This window comes from Eptatretus burgeri, chromosome 15 (assembly GCF_056783735.1).
Source record: "Eptatretus burgeri isolate ZD-2024b chromosome 15, Ebu_testis_v1, whole genome shotgun sequence".
In the NCBI taxonomy this organism is placed as follows: Eukaryota; Metazoa; Chordata; class Myxini; order Myxiniformes; family Myxinidae; genus Eptatretus; species Eptatretus burgeri.
Window position 1 is genome coordinate 69,310,812 of NC_140975.1, and position 19,367 is coordinate 69,330,178.

The 19,367-nt window shown below is 42.5% G+C and overlaps 1 protein-coding gene across 3 annotated transcripts in view; it reads right to left on the bottom strand.

Annotated features, from left to right (window-relative positions):
- Positions 1–19,367, bottom strand: part of LOC147012458 (1-phosphatidylinositol 4,5-bisphosphate phosphodiesterase gamma-1-like) — a 91,342-nt gene that overhangs the window by 32,319 nt on the left and 39,656 nt on the right. For all 3 annotated transcript variants that reach the window (XM_085856720.1, XM_085856721.1, XM_085856719.1), the window contains exons 15-22: positions 14,663–14,755; positions 14,344–14,451; positions 13,862–13,981; positions 13,127–13,308; positions 11,395–11,595; positions 10,571–10,690; positions 8,556–8,739; positions 713–796 (exon numbers count right to left, since the gene is read on the bottom strand). In XM_085856720.1, the coding sequence (XP_085712846.1) occupies positions 713–796; positions 8,556–8,739; positions 10,571–10,690; positions 11,395–11,595; positions 13,127–13,308; positions 13,862–13,981; positions 14,344–14,451; positions 14,663–14,755 (1,092 nt within the window). The remainder of the gene's footprint in view (positions 1–712; positions 797–8,555; positions 8,740–10,570; positions 10,691–11,394; positions 11,596–13,126; positions 13,309–13,861; positions 13,982–14,343; positions 14,452–14,662; positions 14,756–19,367) is intronic.

Below are 19,367 nucleotides of genomic sequence, written 5' to 3' on the forward strand. Positions count from 1 at the left end.
CCAACACAGGATACGAGCAAGCTGGCACTCATTGTGCCGACCTCGGAAGGATGACAGGCTGAGTCAACCCCACCTGGTATTAATTCAACAGCCGAGGGGGATTTGAACTCAGGATCCTATGATCCCAAGCCCACCACCCTAACCATTAAGCCAACACCAGGTATATGCAATGACCCCTGTAGGTTAACATAAGAACTTGATTGGGGTACTGGTGCAAACTTGCCTACATTAAAGGAAGAGGCACAAGTGAGCAAAAGAGAGGAAATACTGTATCAAGGTGAATGGTGGAGTTAGTGGGTGGGAGTTAGTTAATGGTGGAGTTAGTGGGTGGCGGAGGAGTAAATGGTGGAGTTAGTGGGTGGAGGAGGAGTGAATGGTGGAGTTAGTTGGTGGAGGAGGAGTAAATGTTGGAGTGAGTTGGTGGAGGAGGAGTAAATAGTAGGGTTAGTGGGTGGAGGAGGAGTAAATGTTGGAGTGAGTTGGTGGAGGAGGGGTAGATGGTTGAGTTTGTGGATGGAGGGGGAGTAAATAGTAGAGTTAGTGGGTGGAGGAGGAGTAAATGGTCGAGTTAATGGGTGGAGGAGGGGTAAATGGTACAGTTAGTGGGTGGAGGAGGAGTAAATAGAAGGGTTAGTGGGTGGTGGAGTATAGATTAAATGGTCAAGTTAGCGAGCAGTGGAGCGACAGCTGTATGCCTTTGTGGATGACTTGCCGATCCACGTGCAATTGCCAAGTGGTTGGGCTCGACGTAAGTACAGTTGTGCAATGGACCATACACTGAACTGTAGTCTGGATCCTGTACACAATGTGGAACAAAAACACACACACACACGAAAAGGTTAGAATTTGGAAACTACTAATATATATATATATATATATATATATATATATATATATATATATATATATATATATATATATATATATATATATATATAAACACAAAACATGGTCCCACCTCTTTTTCTGAAAGAGGTGGATGTACATAAGTAAAAGCAAAAAATATAAAAATAAACAAGCAGCAAAGCCGTCCATGAAGTGGTGAAGCTGTGTGACGATATGTATTTTAATTACGTACTGTTTGAAGGTCAGTTGCACCATGACAACACACACGTACATCTATTAATTCCATACTATTGAAACATACCTTTCTACCCTTTAGACTACTGAGACCCCTTTGACTGTTGAAGACCCTTTAAAACCCTCAAGACCCTTAAGACCCTTCAGACCAAAAATACCCCAAGGACCCCAAAGACCCAAAGGACCCCAAAAGACCCAGAGGACCCCGAGGACCCAAAAGGCCCCGACGAACCAAAAATATCCCAAAGAACCACAAGACCCAGTGGAACCAAAATACTCCGAGGATCCCAAAGACCCAAAAGACCCTGATGACCTAAAAGCCACCAAGGCCCCAAAAGACCCAGAGGACCCAAAACATCCAGATGACCCAAAAATCACAGAGGACCCAAAAGACTACAAAGATCCAAATGACCCAAAAGACCTACAAGACCCTTAAGACCCTTTAAGACCCCTTTTACCTTGAAGACCCTTAAGACCCCTTTTACCTTGAATACCATTTCAACACTTTAGACATCGTCTGAGACCCTTTAGAACATTTTGCTCCCGAGAACCCTTTGACCTTTACACCCTTTAAGTTCCTTTAGACCCCTTAAACCTCAACACCATTTAGACCCTTTACAGCCTGGAGACAGATTAAACAGCTTGGACCCTTGACCATTTCGAACTTTAGACTACTTGGACCTTTTTATTGCAAAAAATTACAAATAAATATAATATCACCAATATTACAAATAAATGTTTGGATCATGATCGGTGTAAATCATGAACACAGCAAATATGTAACGTAAATCTCTGCAACGACGTGTAGAGGAGAGCGCAGCGAGGCGATCCATGCCAGCTCGTTATAAAACCACCTTTCATCTGAGGAATGGCTCTTCTCCAGTCATGGCAGTTATCTCATACATGGAGGTTTGGTGCAGCACTACCATTTGTTCATAGAATTCTAAATGTAAATGTAGCACATAGGGGTGGTAGTATGGGGGTTCAAAAGGGGGCCATTGCCCCCCTCCCAGATTATTATCCCCCCTCCACCCAAGGTTTTCAGAGAACAATTATTCATTTCATGTTTTAAGTGTTGTGAATAAAATGTGGCTAGCATTCCATAAATGTGTCATCCCTGCCCCATTCCTCCCGCTTCCATATCATATTGTGAAATGAGAATGCATAAAAAAATTATCTTAATTGTGCATGTGCTTGCATGGTAAATAGCCAGGGGTTCACACAATTTTTTTTATGAGGTTCTCCAATGAGTATCAGCAGAAATGGTTTGGTGCTCACAAAAATTTTTTTTGTCAGCTTCGAATGTGCTCATCTGCTTTCCAAATCACCACTCCGATTTTTAATGTGCCACTCAGCTTTGTGCGCATGTTATTCCTCTGTAAGTGGTCTCCTTCGATATATGTATTTTTTTAATCTTAAGTTATAAACTTACAATATAGCTTATAAATTATTATAATTTATAAACTTAATTTTGTGCATTTAAATTTTGAAATCACAGTATATCAGAATAATGACTGAGGAATCATATCTACACCAGATGAGAAAACCTTTGTTGTGCTGCTGGTACGATTTTGAGCTTTCTGAGCATCTTTGGAGATCTTTTCATTAAGTTGTTCTTTTTTTTTTTACCGTGCATGAGTACCTGAGCACCAATTATGTGAACCGCTGTAAATAGCATGAAAACTACATACAGCAGAGCGCAACAACAATCAGCATACTACAACTATATGTGGGCTGACTGGCAGAGGGTGCCGCATCACGAATTGTAAAAGTCGAAAATGCACTTTAAGGTCGATGCTAAAAATAGGACCACTGGGCCTGAAGCTTATCTGGGCCCTGGCCGAATGTTGGAACCCAAATTTGGTAGCATTCTGACTGGTGGGTCTGGAGAGGAAGATTTTTGAAGGAATTTACACGATTTTCCCAAAATGGTCCACACAAAGGGTCTTCTTCGGATAAAATGGTCCACAATTTTTTTTTATGATGCCATCGGTCATATGGTTTTGGGTCACATCATGACATCATTGGTCACATGATTTTGCAGCCATATTGGATTTACCCGAAAACATATAAAAATCTTCTTCTCCAGAACCGCTAGACAGATTGAGGGGAAACTTCACACAAATGTTCCCCAAGGCATGCATGTTCAAGGTGGTTAAGGAATAATTGATGTCACATGGTTTGGCAGCCATATTGGATTTAAGAAAATATTAAATAATGTTTTCTCTGGAACTGCTCAATCAATCGAGGTGAAACTTCACAATTGTGATCTAGTAGTAATGGGGAATCCATGTTTTCAATTTTCACTTGATCGGACACATGGTCTGGCAGTCATAATTATTTAATTTTTTTGATCTGGGTTCTTTTTATTTATTTATTTATTTTTTTTGAATAAGGCTCACTTGGTTGTGCCTAGATGGGTTTGAGGGTAGAGGAGTAGCAGCTGAAATGTGAACCCTATCCAGGTTCTTCCCGGTGACTTCATCTTTTCTTTCTGCTTGTTCGGGTTCCTTCTGATGCAGGACTGAACTTATTTGGTCTTCCATTTGATTTGAATTGAATTTATTTTAATCCCATTCGAAGTTCAATTGAATAATAATAAAAATCGTCATGGGTTAGGGTCAGGTGTCCAATCAAAGCAGGATGTTTTGGTACCTGGTCATCACTGCCAGCAGTTATATAATGTGGCGTTCAAATTATGTCTCTAATTAATTACATAATACACCAGTACACAAACGCTACACAAAATGCACCACACAAACACCACACAAAAGTCCTGGCAAGGGTCTGTAATCTCTGATTGCTCTTTTTCTTGTTTGTTATTATAGAATCATTTACAGTAGTGTTTGTAATGTTAGTTGAGTAAATAGTGAAATGTGAACTTGGTTGACAACCAGAGGAAAACCAAGCTGGTATGGTGGATACGCCCTTGTAGGCAAGAGTGTGCCTCAATGAGCATGGGCTTGGACACTAAAGTGACCGGACATGATTGGCCCTTGAGGGGTGAGAGCTCTGCCTGGTACACTGGATGTTCAAGACATTGAGTGAGAGACACAGATGACATGGACAACAAAGAGACAAACAAAGGAGAGATTGACATGTTGCGCTAAGACCAGGGGAGAAAAGGAAGGAACACACCAGGGAGACACACTTCATTGAGTTTGCATCGCTGTGCTGCTCAGAAGAGATTCAGCCTTGTAGATGAGGATGCTCGTGGAGGCTCGGTGTTCATCAAAGAGGAACACAACTCATTTCTCTAGAGCATACTTTGTTGGGGCACGCTGTTTCTGCAAAGCTTGTGAGCTCCTCTCAGGCTATTCATTGTGTTGGTGATTTCCAGCAGCAAGGGAGAAATATATCCCACGCAGTGTGACCACTCCTCATTTTCATAAATGCCAAGGTGAGCCAATGAAAAAAGCCAAGAATTCACAAGGTCTCGGAAAAGCGATGATAATAGAAAACCTATACGCCAAGAAAACCTATAGAAAACGAAGACGCCGAGGTGAACAACGAATAGCCAAGATTGTGTGAAAAAAGCCAAGGAGTGGTCACACTGATCCCACGTGATACCAACATTGTCGATCTAAACAGGTACCCTTTGCATCAAGATGATAAACAAAGCACCGATTTATGGCACCATCGCGCTCCTCTGATGTTGCAATGTTATCTTCAAGTACTGCTCTTTAAAGTATAATCCAGGATTTAAAATAGGCCTGTAGCCCAGCTGCCAGGGGATTTATGATTAACATACTGGAGATTTTATTGCTGGGAATCATGGTCATTGAGTTTAATGCAAATTAACCCCGAGCCAACGTCCTGAAGAAATTCTACCTTGGCATTGATCTGTTTCTTAAACATGTTGATAAAGGCCCGGTCACACCTTGACGTTTTAGCCAACGTATGCCGATTTTTGAATTTTTTTTCTAAAACGCTGGCACACGTTGAATACGTTATGGTTAAGTTTTGATAACATTGAGAGCACGCTGAAAAACACTGCCATACGTCGTTGTACGTTGGCTTTAAACGTTGTACTTTTTGGTTGTCCTCAAATTTTTTCATGCTTGAAATTTCACGACGTATGCCGGCGTATGACTCACACGTTCCGCTACGCTGGCCACAAGTTGTATGCACCGTCTGCGATCGTTGACAGACGTCAACACATGCTACTTGTAAGTTAATCATAAGTTGAGACACGCCGAGGTAATGTTTAGCGTACCCGAAACTTATTTCTAACCTATGATTAACGTGTTGTTGGCACGTTACGCTATCGTTGCCACACATCGACAGACGTTACTTTTAAGTTACTCATCGGCTGAAAGACGTCGGTATAATGGATAGTCCTTGCGTCAGCGTCCACGGCCACGGCCAGGACACTTATTTGCAGCATTCTTCAAACTTTTCTTCGGCATGACGAGGATGTTCACACTTCGATGTCTAGCTTGGCTATGATTCCAATTGTCCATCGGCAGCGTCTATTTAAAATAGTCGAGTTTGAGCGTTTTAACACGTTCAGAAGAAACGATTAAAATTTCAAAACCCCAGCGTCAAAAAACAAAGGCGAGTGACAGCAATTTAAATCGTTCATTGTAAACAATGAAAATAGCTGAGTGGTACCGTTTAAAAGTCGTTGAGTGTAAAAAAAATCCAATTGTTGAGCGCAAGTGTCTACTTTCAATAGTGGAGATGGAGTCATTTAAATCGTTGAGTTTATCATTTAAATCGTTAAATCGTTAAACGCAAGGACGATCCATCATAACCCACACCCTCCCCCTCACACTCACCTACTACTGCCAACATGAACAAACTACTACTAATACTAATACTAATACTAATACTGATACTGATACTGTTACTGCTGACATGGACATCGACTCAAAAAGGACTCGAAAACTCTGTTGGGTTCCCCTTTTATGAACACCATTTTTATATACCAATTCCCAAAACCGCTGGGAACACGTCTTTATATGGCAGTTGTAAGTTAGAAATACGTTCATTTATTTTTTTTGTCGACCGGAAGACGTCATTGGAATACGTCTACATACGTCGATGTGTGTTGGGACTACGTAAAGAATTGGTTCAAAGCACGTCAAACATAAGTTAGAAATGTTTCGCGTAAAAAAGACATTACCGCGACGTGTTTCGACTTATGAGCAGCTTATAAGTAGCCTTTGTGGACGTGTGTAAGCGTCCACATATCGTGTGTAAAACTTATCCCCATCGCATGCGGAACGTGTGTCATACGCCGAGTACGTCGTAAAATTTTGAACATGTTTAAAATTTCTTGACGTACTCTACTTACTACGACGTATGATAGCGTATTTAGCGTTCTACTCACGTATACAAAACTTACTCATACCGTATTTGACGTGCCCCAACGTTTTAGACACATTTTTCTTAGGTCGGCATACGCTGGCAAGATCGCCAAGGTATGACCGCGATGTTGACACTTCCATTTCTACGGCAGTTATGATTCGAATCGTTGTGCGTCAGCCTTTTAACAGGCAACGTCACGACATCGTCGGCGATGTGTGCAACGTGCTATGCCTAAGTTAGACTATCGTTGGGCATCGGTTGTGTAGGCCGACAACAGGTTCAGCATTCGTTGGTATAAGTTATCTATAACACAACGAAACGTTCTGTGTCCGTTACCAATGCGTTATACATAAGACCAAGTCGTTATGAATACGTCCGAATCTTTAAAAAACAAACATCAAAAGTTTAACGTAAGCCAGCGTTTTACATACATTTTAATACGTTGCCATCGCTGGCTAAAACGTCAAGGTGTGACCGGGCCTTAATGCATTCTATCCTTGCATTGAGGCCTGTTTCTGTAATACAAAACATCAGAAGTTTAAAGAATGATCAAAACCTCCATGATTACCTTTAGATTAATGGGAAGATACCGACAATGGACAAACACAATACCAAACGAGAAAGAGCAAGAAGAGATTGCAGACCCTCGCCAGGACTTGATTTGTGTGGTGTACTGTAGTTTGTTTATCAAATAAATTGAAGGATGTACTAAATGAAAGGTTTTGATTGCAAGTGAAAGGTCTATTTGGTGTCGTAAATGTGTAAATGTCAAAGGTCTGAAAAATTTTAAAGGTCAAATGGTCTGAAGGTCTAAAGGTAGAAAGGTTGAAAGGAATGAAAATGTCTAAATGGGTCTTAAGGGTCGAAATGGTCTGAATATTGTAATTTAATGTCTAAAGGGTTGCAATTGTCTGAAGGTGTCTAAAGGGTCTTAAAATGTCTAAAAAGGGCGAGAGTTCAAAGGGGTCTACAGGGTAGTAAAAGGTCTGAAAGATGTGAAGTTCTCAAGGTCGAAAGGATAGAAATGAGTCAAACGGTTTTCAGGGTTCTAAAGGGTCAAAGGATCTAAATGGTCTCAGAGGATCAAAAGGGTCTTAGAAGTCTAAGGCTTCTCAAGGGTGTAACACGATATATGGGGTCTTAAAATTTCTTAGGGGTCTAAAGGGTCATATGGTCTCAAAGGATATTATGGGTCTGAGGGGTCTTAAGGGGTCTTCGGTGGTTTTAGGGGTGATAAAGAGTCTAATGTAATTCATACACATATTCATGTTCTGTGCAGACAAACAAACAGACAAACAGACCAAAAGACAATACCCTCTCCTCTGACGAGGGTAACGAGACTAATAACTCCACCAGGCTGAACAATTTATGTTTTGCATCCCACTTATCGGCCAGATCTGCATCCGCACCTGAACCAAAATGAAATATGCTTGTTCTTCTCACCTACCCAACTCAACAACCTAGTTTTGTCATAACTAGTCCACAACTTTTGGAAATATGCTATACATAGTTTTTTTGCCCGATCTCTCATTGGTGAAGAATCACTTTAAAATTCCAGTATCCAGATCCGGATCTTCACCAAAACCGAATCAATTCGTCCTTGTCACACACTCAACCTGTCCACCAAGTTTCGTCCAAATCCGTCAATAACTTTTTTGAGATATCCTGCTCACAGACAAAAAAAACAAACAGACAAACAGGCAGAAACAAGCAGACAGACAAAAAGGGGTGAAAAAATAACCTCCATCTACCTTTGGTGGAGGAGGTAACTGGCATTTCAAACAACAATACCGGACTTGGTGGTGTAATGGTTAGAGCATCTGCTCCAAGTTACGCAGGTCAGACGTTGGAACCCTGGCCGAGTGACACCAAAGACTAAAAACGGTACATTCTGCTTCCTTTCTTGATGGACAAAAAAGTAGCGTCATCACAAAAGATGGTGGCAATGGTACCCAGACTACTCTGGGAAGTGGCATCACCTCTCTCAAGTTCAGCGGCTGTGTTTGTCTGAAGTGAAGTTCAGTGTTGTCTCGTGTATACGTATGATTTGTGTATGCAGCTCTTCTATGAACCCTAGACCCTGTAAACGAAAAACAAAAACATTGTGGGAGGTGGTGTGGGAGATGGTGCTGAAAGCACCCTATGATGCAGCGTTTTCTAACCTCTGTGCCAAGTCTCTTAAGCGCATCAGTGCTGATGGGGTAGCGTAGGCGCATCTTGCGGTAGAGCGGGTGCTTCTCGAAGTAGGACACCAGGTCGATGAGGCTCTCAAACTCCGCGGAAGTGCCGAGCAGGAACAGGCGGCCTTCCCTCTGGATCCTGCAGTGCTTGATCTTGCCCTCAGCACTAGAAAGGCACCAATGTTATACGATTCACGAAAGGTTTAGGTTTTCCATCAACCTAGAAACCTGTACATCTATGAAATGGTTAACATGACAGCAATGGTTGAAGGTTTGTGTGTAAACATTCAATTTGTGCTTGAAAAAGATACAACCAGGTATTTCGGTAATTTTGAGATTTATGCTCGGGCTTGGTTTAACCACAAATGTTTCATCCATCAAGCAGGATTATTCTCATTTATGTCACTTTGCATGAAGAACGAAGATCAACTTCATTATGCTAGTTCACTAACCTAAACTTAAGCACAGAACTATCATTGCATCCCTAAATTCATCATTTGATTAATAAAGACAAATCAAGATTAAGGTTATAGTCAGCTCCCCAATCATTCCAAATGTTTGTGTCCAATATATTTACCTTTTCCACGAAATTATTCATCGATTAAAGCGTAGAAACATAGCTCTTGTAATGGTCATATCAATGTCTCTGTGAAGCTTGGTTCATGGAGGTTTAATGGCATCCATTGCTCTCAAACAGAGCCAAAATATTTGCATAAAGATATAAATATATCATGATGTAGCACTATGAAAAAAGAAAAAGGGAGGAATGGTGAGGTTAAGGGGGTGGGGGTCTGGGGAAGGAGGGAAGGTCAGGTACACCCTCCTGACAGAGTGAACAGCGAATCAGATTGTCTATAGAGCAGACCTAATGGTACCGATGGCACTTATGAATCATACACAAGGAGCTCCACAATTGTGGAGAATATTTCAGATTGTCTTGTCACCTAGTTATCAGGTTCTTTCAGAGATTATAGAATGGGGGCAATGGGGAGTTGTACCAAGTGTTGCACCAATACAATACAATGCTCACAAAAACATCACAGAAAAAAAAAGCCTGGTATTCATTGTATTGGTATAAAACCGATCATAAGGCATTCTTTTCATATTTTAAATTCTAAAATATCTTCATGTAAAAGAAGTTAGGATTGACAATTTAAAGAGTACATGTGATTATATAATAAATATCGGGTTTGCTTCGACAATTAAGAACCTACCCCTTTATCGTTCAGTTGAAATGTGATGCAGGTTGTAACGGGGAAAAGCAATATGGTATCATTAACAGCAGGAGGACGTTAGGGCTTCATAATAATGGTGTAACTAAGTAGTTTACAATGAATCACAAAGAAGTTGAGTTATATGATTGTGTTTAGGGGATGAAAATTTACAATGTAATATTAATCTTTAAACTTGAGCTAACCTATTTGGCATTCCCATCATTGCACTTCATTAATGGTGATGGGAAGGCACCTTCAAATCTCATAGGCTGTTGTTTTGTTTATTATCTACCCATGTCCTTGTAATTTATGCAAAAGTACCCTGATGTCTCCTGATATCCATGTCATAGATTTAATACATTTATGATCTCTATGAGCTGTTTCCAAAAAATTTCCTTTCCTTGCAAAAAATAAACCGTTGTGTGCCAGTGACTGAATAATCTTCCCACACCATTTGATAATAAACTGTTATTCTAGTTGCAAAACATGAATTATGGTTAAATATAGGAAATAGGTGCTATTTAAAGGTGTTATTTTCCCCTCTGGTGGAACATAAAGACAGATGTGATAATTGGTGTCAGTAGTGGGATTCAGGGGATTAAAATATATTAAGAATACACTGCATGGAGAGAATAGCAAAGATTAAATGGTATTTAGTGATAAAAAATATTCATGAAGTTAAGATAAATAACAACATAACAAGAGATAGTAAACACTAATAAAACAGTTAAGGAAATCAAATTGACAAGCGTGCATGAACAAGCTAAGAGATATTCTATATACCGGAATGTGATGGCATAAGAGTTTGAGTCAGTTCTGCGTCGTACAAGGAATGCTCCATCACGTGGAACATGCATCAGCATATGTTCAGCCTCTCCACGGCTGAGATTGTGATGATACCACCTAAAAAGCCAAGATATACCATTTTATCATTTGGTCATAGTTCAGGTACCTGACTCAAATATTACCGATCTTTCCAATCAAGCTGCTGTAGTTCTGATTTTTAAAACCCTGATTCTGTTATTATATGACTGAATACTTAGAATAACTGTGCAGATGGAAAGCACTATGCACAAAATAATTTGGGATGAGAAACACCTATCTGTCCTAATCTCTGGGTAGAGATCCACCATTGACGGAGATTCATGGTGCTTCACCAGGGAGTGCACACCAGAGGGAGAGTTGGGAGGAAACAAGGTGATTAACTCTACACTCGATTTGGAATGTAGCCTGGATAGTGGATTAAGGGCCTATCTTGTCCCAAAAGATAGAGTTGGATTATAAAATGCTACCCTGTAAACCAAACAGTTTAGTTAACATCTCTCTATGAATGACGTGATTCACTATGATACACAGCCCCTGTTAGCAATGCATCGACATGGTGATGTAAGTCAAGTTAAACTTCACCATAAATCAAACCAAGGATGATGCAGCCAACACATCACATGCTGAGCTTTGCCGGGGCCTTTATAAAGAAATGAGGACAGAAGAAGAAGAATGGAGGAAATTAAAGAATGGAAAAATGAACATGAAGACATAAATAGTAAGGATGCACAGTGCCAATAGAAATGTTGTGAAGTGAGAGAGGCTTGTGGTTAGGTTCTTACTCCTTGCCCTCATGTGCATCTGGCTGAGGTGCAGGCTCTGTGAGGCAGAGTTCAAAATTGTCGCAGCGGAGAGGTACGGTGCGGTAGTGCAACACGAGTGAGTAAATCGAGTCGAAGAGAAGATTTTCTGTTAGGTAGTATCGTATGGAGGAGCCCTTCTGCTGCGAATGGATGCGGCAGTGTTGCACACGCCCAGCACGCCTGGACTCACATGGGGGGGGGGAGAGGGAGAGGGAGAGATAGAGGGAGAGAGGGAGAGAGGGAGAGAGGGAGAGAGGGAGAGAGGGAGAGAGGGAGAGAGGGAGAGAGGGAGAGAGGGAGAGAGGGAGAGAGGGAGAGAGGGAGAGAGAGGAGAGAGGGAGAGAGGGAGAGAGAGAGAGGGAGAGAGGGAGAGAGGGAGAGAGGGAGAGAGGGAGAGAGGGAGAGAGGGAGAGAACGAGAGAGGGAGAGAACGAGAGAGGGAGAGAACGAGAGAGGGAGAGAACGAGAGAGGGAGAGAACGAGAGAGGGAGAGAACGAGAGAGGGAGAGAACGAGAGAGGGAGAGAACGAGAGAGGGAGAGAAGGAGAGAGGAGAGAGAGAGAGAGAGAGAGAGAGAGAGAGAGAGAGAGAGAGAGAGAGAGAGAGAGAGAGAGAGAGAGAGAGAGAGAGAGAGAGAGAGAGAGAGAGAGAGAGAGAGAGAGAGAGAGAGAGAGAGAGAGAGAGAATTATAATCTTCCATGGAAAATCTTCTTTATCAATTTGCTTCTGACTACATGGTCTGCAGAACAACACCCCGCACATTCAACAGGCAGGCTGCAGCAGCATCACTGTCTGCATATCTGGAAAAAATGAACAAACCACTGGTCAACTACCTGAAACAGGTCCAAGTAAGTCCTATTCTGTCCCTTGACAAGGATTGGCTCAAAAATCGCACAAAACCTCCTTGAAGTGGCAGTGTTTGGAGGCCTTAAGCATCACTGTTGGCCATAACCTCTCTTGAGCTGACCAAATCTCCAAAATGGATCCAAAGCTGGTCACTACCTTTATATTTTCTGTTGGACCAAGTCCATTCTGAGTTGTCCACAGCTCTCTAGAACATGTACAAGGCCTTCATCCAGTATGGAGATGGCTCCCCAATATGGACTGGTGAAGCTGCCTCCCATCTCGTTCCCCTGGTGGTGGTTCATTGCAAGGATCTTTAAGTTGATGGAATTTTTTGACAGGAAGCTGAATCTGAGTGACTGCTCTTCGCTCACCCCAGACAGGTTGGCGGCCTTTCAGTTCTCTCCTACGAGTTATGAGTCCAGCTCTACCCACCCTCTCTCCCATCTACCCATGCCCATCCTCTCCAGTTCACACGTATTGTAACATAACACCACACTTTTAACCCTCCCAAAGTCCAAAGCTTCATTCCCATCACCATTCCTTCATTTCATCTTTCTTTTGTCTCTTTATTCGACTCCCTGCATCTGTTGTCTCATAATCTTCATTCAAGTCCTTCAAGACTGCTGTCCATTAACAGTTAATGTTGTCTTCCTCATCCACTCATGTACCGTTTTACACTATTTCCTATTATTCTCCGCCTCCCCCCTTCACCTTGCATCGTGCCTCAGTCGTCCTGTCTGCCCCTTTGCCAATCTATTAACCTGCCACCCATTATCATTTTGCTCTCTCATGAGCCTCAATTTCCACGGATAGAGAATAAAAAAAGACTGCTAACTGGAATTTCAAGCTCCAGCAGCAGGTGTACCAGAAAGATAGGGTATAATCTCCAACAAAGGTCCCACTCTCCCTCACGAGGAAGGTGCCGTCGCGCCGGGTTGGATCTCCAGCACAGGCATCCATTAGTAGTTGATCAGCTGCCCGACGCCCTGCAGCAAGTCGCCCATGGAACCAGCGCTCATTGGAGTGCAACTCACCACTGCAACGGCCCTACAACAATCATCAGACATTTGTCACGAGGACAAAACAACAGCCAATAATTATTGGCATAAAATCAATACTCATGGCAGCAAGAAGAATCTTCTTCGTAAATATAATGAAAATGAGGAAACAGGAACTATTTGTCCCTTCACTATGTCGATTGTTGACTTGTCATAATGGCAGTAACGGTTAATGTCAATAGTTATTTGTAATCCAGTGGTACACATTTCTTCTTGAGTTGTAGTTTGGGCAGACAGTTGAAATTGGGCCAGAGGACTGGTACACAATGGCTTACTCTTGTAAAAAAAAATGCATTTTAGATCTTTAACATCCATAAGTGAGTGCAATAAAACAAGGCAGCCGGTCTAATGGCTCCTCGGAAAGATAAACCGAAAAAGTCATTGCAGTAACCAGTGATGGTATCATGCCACAACGGTAATTTGACTCGGATCCAATTTTATTGGGAATTGTGCTGAGCTATCCTGGAGAATAATGGTAATAATTAATGATGACGATTATAATCGAGTTCTGAGAAAGACAAGGTGACATTGCGTTACCACACCTCCTTCTCACCATCACCAAGATCTCCAGTCTCGTCTTCCTCCAACCCTCGCCTCTCCGCCGTCTCCTCAGAGTAATAAATGCAGTTGTGAGTCAGGACAAAGTAGTGTGGGTTCCACCCCTGTGGGAATGGTGTGGCAGGCAGAACACATCAAACCTTCTTTATACACAGAATAGCGATATGATCACGAGGTACACTTGCTGAACTTCCGGGAAGCAAAACTACTGCTTCATAAAGTTAGAGACAATAAACAAACCTAACCAATGTGTTTTTGACCAAGCATCACAAAGTTCTTGGTTGGTTCTGAAAAAAAAAAAAAATCAGCAACCTTTCAACCTCCAGAAGTTGCTTCAACATTTAGAACTTGAGCAGGTTGATTATCCTTTATTCCACCTAGTCTGATCACAAGGTAACAATTACTGAGAATCCATATAAAGGATTCATCGATCTTTCAAGGAATGTGAATATCTTGGATAGCTCACGTGGTCAATGGGGTCCTCCAGGTATAAAATTCCATTCTTGAGCGAATTGCTGAGGTCACACTCACTCCCCGGGTTCTCTTCCGATCCTTGAGATTCAATGGTCTTGTGCTGTTGGGTAAGATAGTACAAAGAAGAGACCATGATCCAGCTAAGAATGTCATTGAAATAGACCATGAAGAGATGTGCAAGTCTGCAACTACTTTCTCACCGAACTCTTCATTTCCTCTACTTATTAAGTTTCTCCAAACCATCTATGGTAAATCTTGTTTGGGGAGGTGAGAGATTAGACACAAGACAGATAGACACAAAATAAGAAGACCTTGAGTATAATTTTGTGCCTGAGCTGGTTTGGTGTTGGTAGTTCATCTGATGTCATGTCGATTGGCTTTGTAAGAAGCATGTCCTCGAACACCTACACAAACATGGAGGAAATCAGAGACAGGATCGTGATGTGCAAGGCAAGATCGTGCTCTACCAAATTATACTGAATAATACCATTCGTTGCACATGATACTTCAAATACTGACAGGATCACTCACCTCATCTCCCTCATTCCTCTTTCCTCCCACCGGAGCCACCATTCACCTTCCTGAGTTGGTTCAATGTCACTGTTCCTTCCAAGTGGCAGAACACTAACATTTTCTCTTCCCAGTGGTGATCTTTTCCAGCACCACTAACTTTTCCCACACCACCCGTCATGTAAATTATAGACCCAATTTTTACTCTCGCCGAAGGAGAGGGTATTGCATTTGGGTCCGTTTGTTTGTTTGTCCGTTTGTTTGTTTGTCTGTTTGTCTGCCTGCACAGAAGTTTTGTGTTTTTCTCTGCAACCGCTTGTTGGATTGAGACAAAATTTTCACCGTTTGTGTGACTACTATTGTTTTAATGATAATTATGACATCATAGGTCATGTGGTGTGGCAGCCAAGTTGGAAAATGGGAAAACTTTGGAGCTCTGCATCTCTGAAACCGCACTACTGAAAAAATTGAAACTTGGCACATAGCAAGTACCCCTCATGGGGAATGAGAGTGATATTTTAATGACGTCCTTGGTGCCTTCGTTATGACGTGATAATTGCATATGTAGACCGCTACATCCGATCAGTATGAAAATTTGTGAGGGTCATCTAGGAATAAAATGGTCCACAAATTTTTTTGGATGATGTCATCGGTCACGTGATTCACGTTAAAAAAAACCTTCAAAAATCTTCGCTGAAATGGCTGAACAGATCGAGGCAAACTTTACACATATGACTGCCTATCCATGAGGAACAAAAGGTTCACACATATGATGTCATAAGTCACATGGTTTGGCAGCCATGTTGAATTTACCCTAAAACCTATAAAAATACACCATTCAAAAGAAGTCCCGGTAAGGTTTTGCAATCTCTGATTTCTCTTTTTCTTGTTTGTATATGCACATCCGAAGCTTGTGGAAGAGCTAGTACTAGTACAGTGAACAGTTCAGGACGAAACAGGATAAAAGGAACAGCAGAGAGGGAAGGGGGGAACACCAACAGCAGAGCCAAAGTCCAAGACAGAGGGAGACTTGGACAAACAATGGGTGTGGGAAGGAATGGGAGGCAAGAGAGGATGCATGCTCTCGGGGGGGGGGGTGAGGGGGGACTTGGAAGGAGGAGGGATTGGGGTGGGGTTAACGAAGGTAGAAAAGATCATGGTTTAGGATTGGGGCTAATCTGAAGTGGTGATGAGCAGCTGTGTTGAAGACCTGAAGGGAAGAATGAGATTGAAGAGAGTGTGGAAGTTGGTTCCACAGGTGGGAAAAAAAAAGAGGAGCAAATGAGTGGAGCTGAGCAGTGATCCTGGATTTTGGTAGTTTCACCAAGAGAGGGTTGATAGTAGACTGTGCATGTCCTGCAGAAACCTAGAGGGGACAAAGCACGGAAAGTGTATTGGGTGGAAGACCAGAAATCAGGCGGTATAAGACAGAGAGACCACCGACCTGTCTACGCTGGCAAAGTTATTGGCGCAGAGACTCAGCTTAATTACGAGAGATTCAAATAATGTTGAAGGCCTTTGTTTACATGGTGTTAAGCTGAGCAAGATGCGAGGCAGGGGAGCCTGTCCAGAGGTTGGCTCGCCTGCCTACATGTCCATCTTCTGTTTGTGGGAAATCTATGACATTCTTTGAACTTTAATACATACTCCCTTTTCCCCTATACCATTCCCGACTGTATCCTGAAGCTACCCTTTTCTCTCCCCACTCTTTCTCACTTGTCTCCCACTCCTTCCCCCTCCTTCACTCCCCACACTCTGTCCTCCCTCCACCCAAACACTCTTACCCCTTCTCCTCCCCCTCTCTCTCCTCTCTCCCTTCTCCATCTCCATGTTTAATGGATTAGTATTCTGATATCATCAGCATTAATTAAAAATTATTTATATTTCTAATGTTGTTACAATTTTCATTTGTTCCAATTCTAATAATATTATCAACAATACTCATGAGTATTACGAATTGAAAAGAACATTTACCAGTATTTGTAGAATACATACAATCATACAAATTAAACAACAGGAATCTAACTTATAGACTTTTTGCATTGAAACATTTAGGCTCATGGAGGAGGAAAATGTGTCAATAATATAATTAACGTTATTAAAGATACGAGGATAGTGTAAAACGTTCTTTCAACAAGATACACATGATAGTCCAACACATGCAACAAAAGTATAACGAGGGATTTATAAATACTACATATACAATTGTTAGGCCCCACTAACCCCCACATTTCCTTCATGAATGGAGGCTGTTGAACATTGTGGTCCATAAGTGCAGTTACCTTCACAATCATTCTCTTGTCAGTTTGTTGTGTTGTTAGGGTTAGTTTATCTTAAATATAATGGAGCTCATGTGTATATGGCTATGTGTGTGTATAATATATACCGCCTGGAGACAAACACTGCCCAGACACGTCTGGATACAAACTACCGTCCGGACATAAACACCGCGCAGACACATTCGGAGACAAGCACCGGCCAGACGTAAACACCACCCAGACAAGTTTGGAGACAAACACCACCCGGACACATCCGGAGCCAAACTGTCCAGAGACAAACACCACTCAGACCTGTCCGGAGATAAATTCCCATTCGGACACGTTCATAGACAAACACTGCCTAGACACACCCAGAGACAAACACCGCTTGGACATGTCCAGAGACAAACACCATCCGCCGGACATAGTCACCGCCCGGACACGTCCAAAGAGAGGAGAGAGATAGATGTGTGGGAGGGTGCTGCTCTGCATTATATGGGGGCAGAGAGAGAGAGAGAGAGAGAGAGAGAGAGAGAGAGAGAGAGAGAGAGAGAGAGAGAGAGAGAGAGAGAGAGAGAGAGAGAGAGAGGTGTGGAGGTAGGGGAGTTAGCAGAGAGAATATTGTAGCTATGCTGGCAGCCAAGGTTAATCCCCCTGACCCAATTTGTGGTGACAGGCAGTTAACACCACCAGCCCGGATGGTCGAGCGGTTCCTTATTAATAGGAGGCAGACACGTTGATCCTCGGAGATTATCATGTGCATGGGAATGGTGGGGCACAATGGCGGTGAGACGGTGGCACAGAATTGGATGCATGGGGGAGGGGGTGTTGTACTCAAACCCCATGACAAATACACCGAAACATCCACTTAAAATGAACACATTTAATGGAAAGACTAATATTTGCAAAGGATAATAATCAGAATATAACAATGCGTGAGGAAAATTAAAGTCTAAATCGAGGCGCATCTACACACAGACTTAAGTACAGACAAGGGAAAATGAAATATAAGAAAATCCCTCCTTTATTCTGGCACTTTGCTTTGTCCAGAGATGGTCTTTGTGGAATGTGGAATCGAGGCGTTTCTATTTGCATGTGTAGACGCGCGCTAAATGGCGCCAAGTTGCTCTCTCACAGCGGGAACGTTCATCTGGCAATTCGTGAGCGGTATTCAACACCAAGGCTCAGAGACCCCGTGAAGCTACTTTGTGCATCGATTGTCCTCACCGACCCGCTATTTGGCATACACGAGTCTCGGTGTCCGTTCCTCATGACCCAACCAAGAGCCAAAGGCTAGCTTCTTGCTTCACCCCACGAGCCAAATTGCTTCATCTCAAATACAAGAATTGTGTCTTCTTCATGTGTCGAAGGAAAGCCAGCCAATAAAGCCCTATTCTTTCAGGCAATCTCCTAACTATGTTTTCTCGACCACATGCGTTCCTCATTCCGTACTCGTGCGTTCCTCCTCCAAACTCTCCACTCTCTGTCCTATTTGATCTCCTGGCTCCCACGCCTTCTTCCTCATCATGCATCTCACGTCATGCTCATCAATCCTCCTGTGTGGCCTGCTCGCACGAAACCCGGGAAGGCGGGGCTTCTGCCCACTCGTAGTTGTTTTAGGGGCGTGTTCCCCACTTTTATTGCCGGTCTTGGACTACAAAACATAGGGGAAGTTCACAGGAGGGTGATTACATACTGGGGAAGTTATCCTTGATCCATACCTAATCAACACCACACCACCCCCCGTGTAGTGACACGTAACACTTAAGCTCACAGTTTCCCTACTTAGTTACAGAGAGATGTCTCCTACACGTCCACGGACCAAACAACTCCATTGAATCCTAACTTTCCAATTAAATTCCTCCATCTACCCCCACAACCGTAACAATATGGTATGCTTTATGAACAACACACACACACACACACACACACACACACACACACAGACACACACACACACACACACACACACACACACACACACACACACACACACACACACACACAATTGACTGTCGGGTGCTTGGCAAGTGGCTTAAGAACTCAAGCAAACACTCTAATTAATTGGTTGATAGGGAACGGCTGGCCAGGCTGTGGCTGCGTCCTATGCAGGATCCCTTTTACTTTGAAGCTGCTCTTCACTGTGCCTGCAGCAGTTAAAGAAATAAAATGAATTCATTCAAATCATGACTTTATCCACAAAAGAGTTGTTGTTTAACATAGAACAACCCTGGAAACATTTTACAGT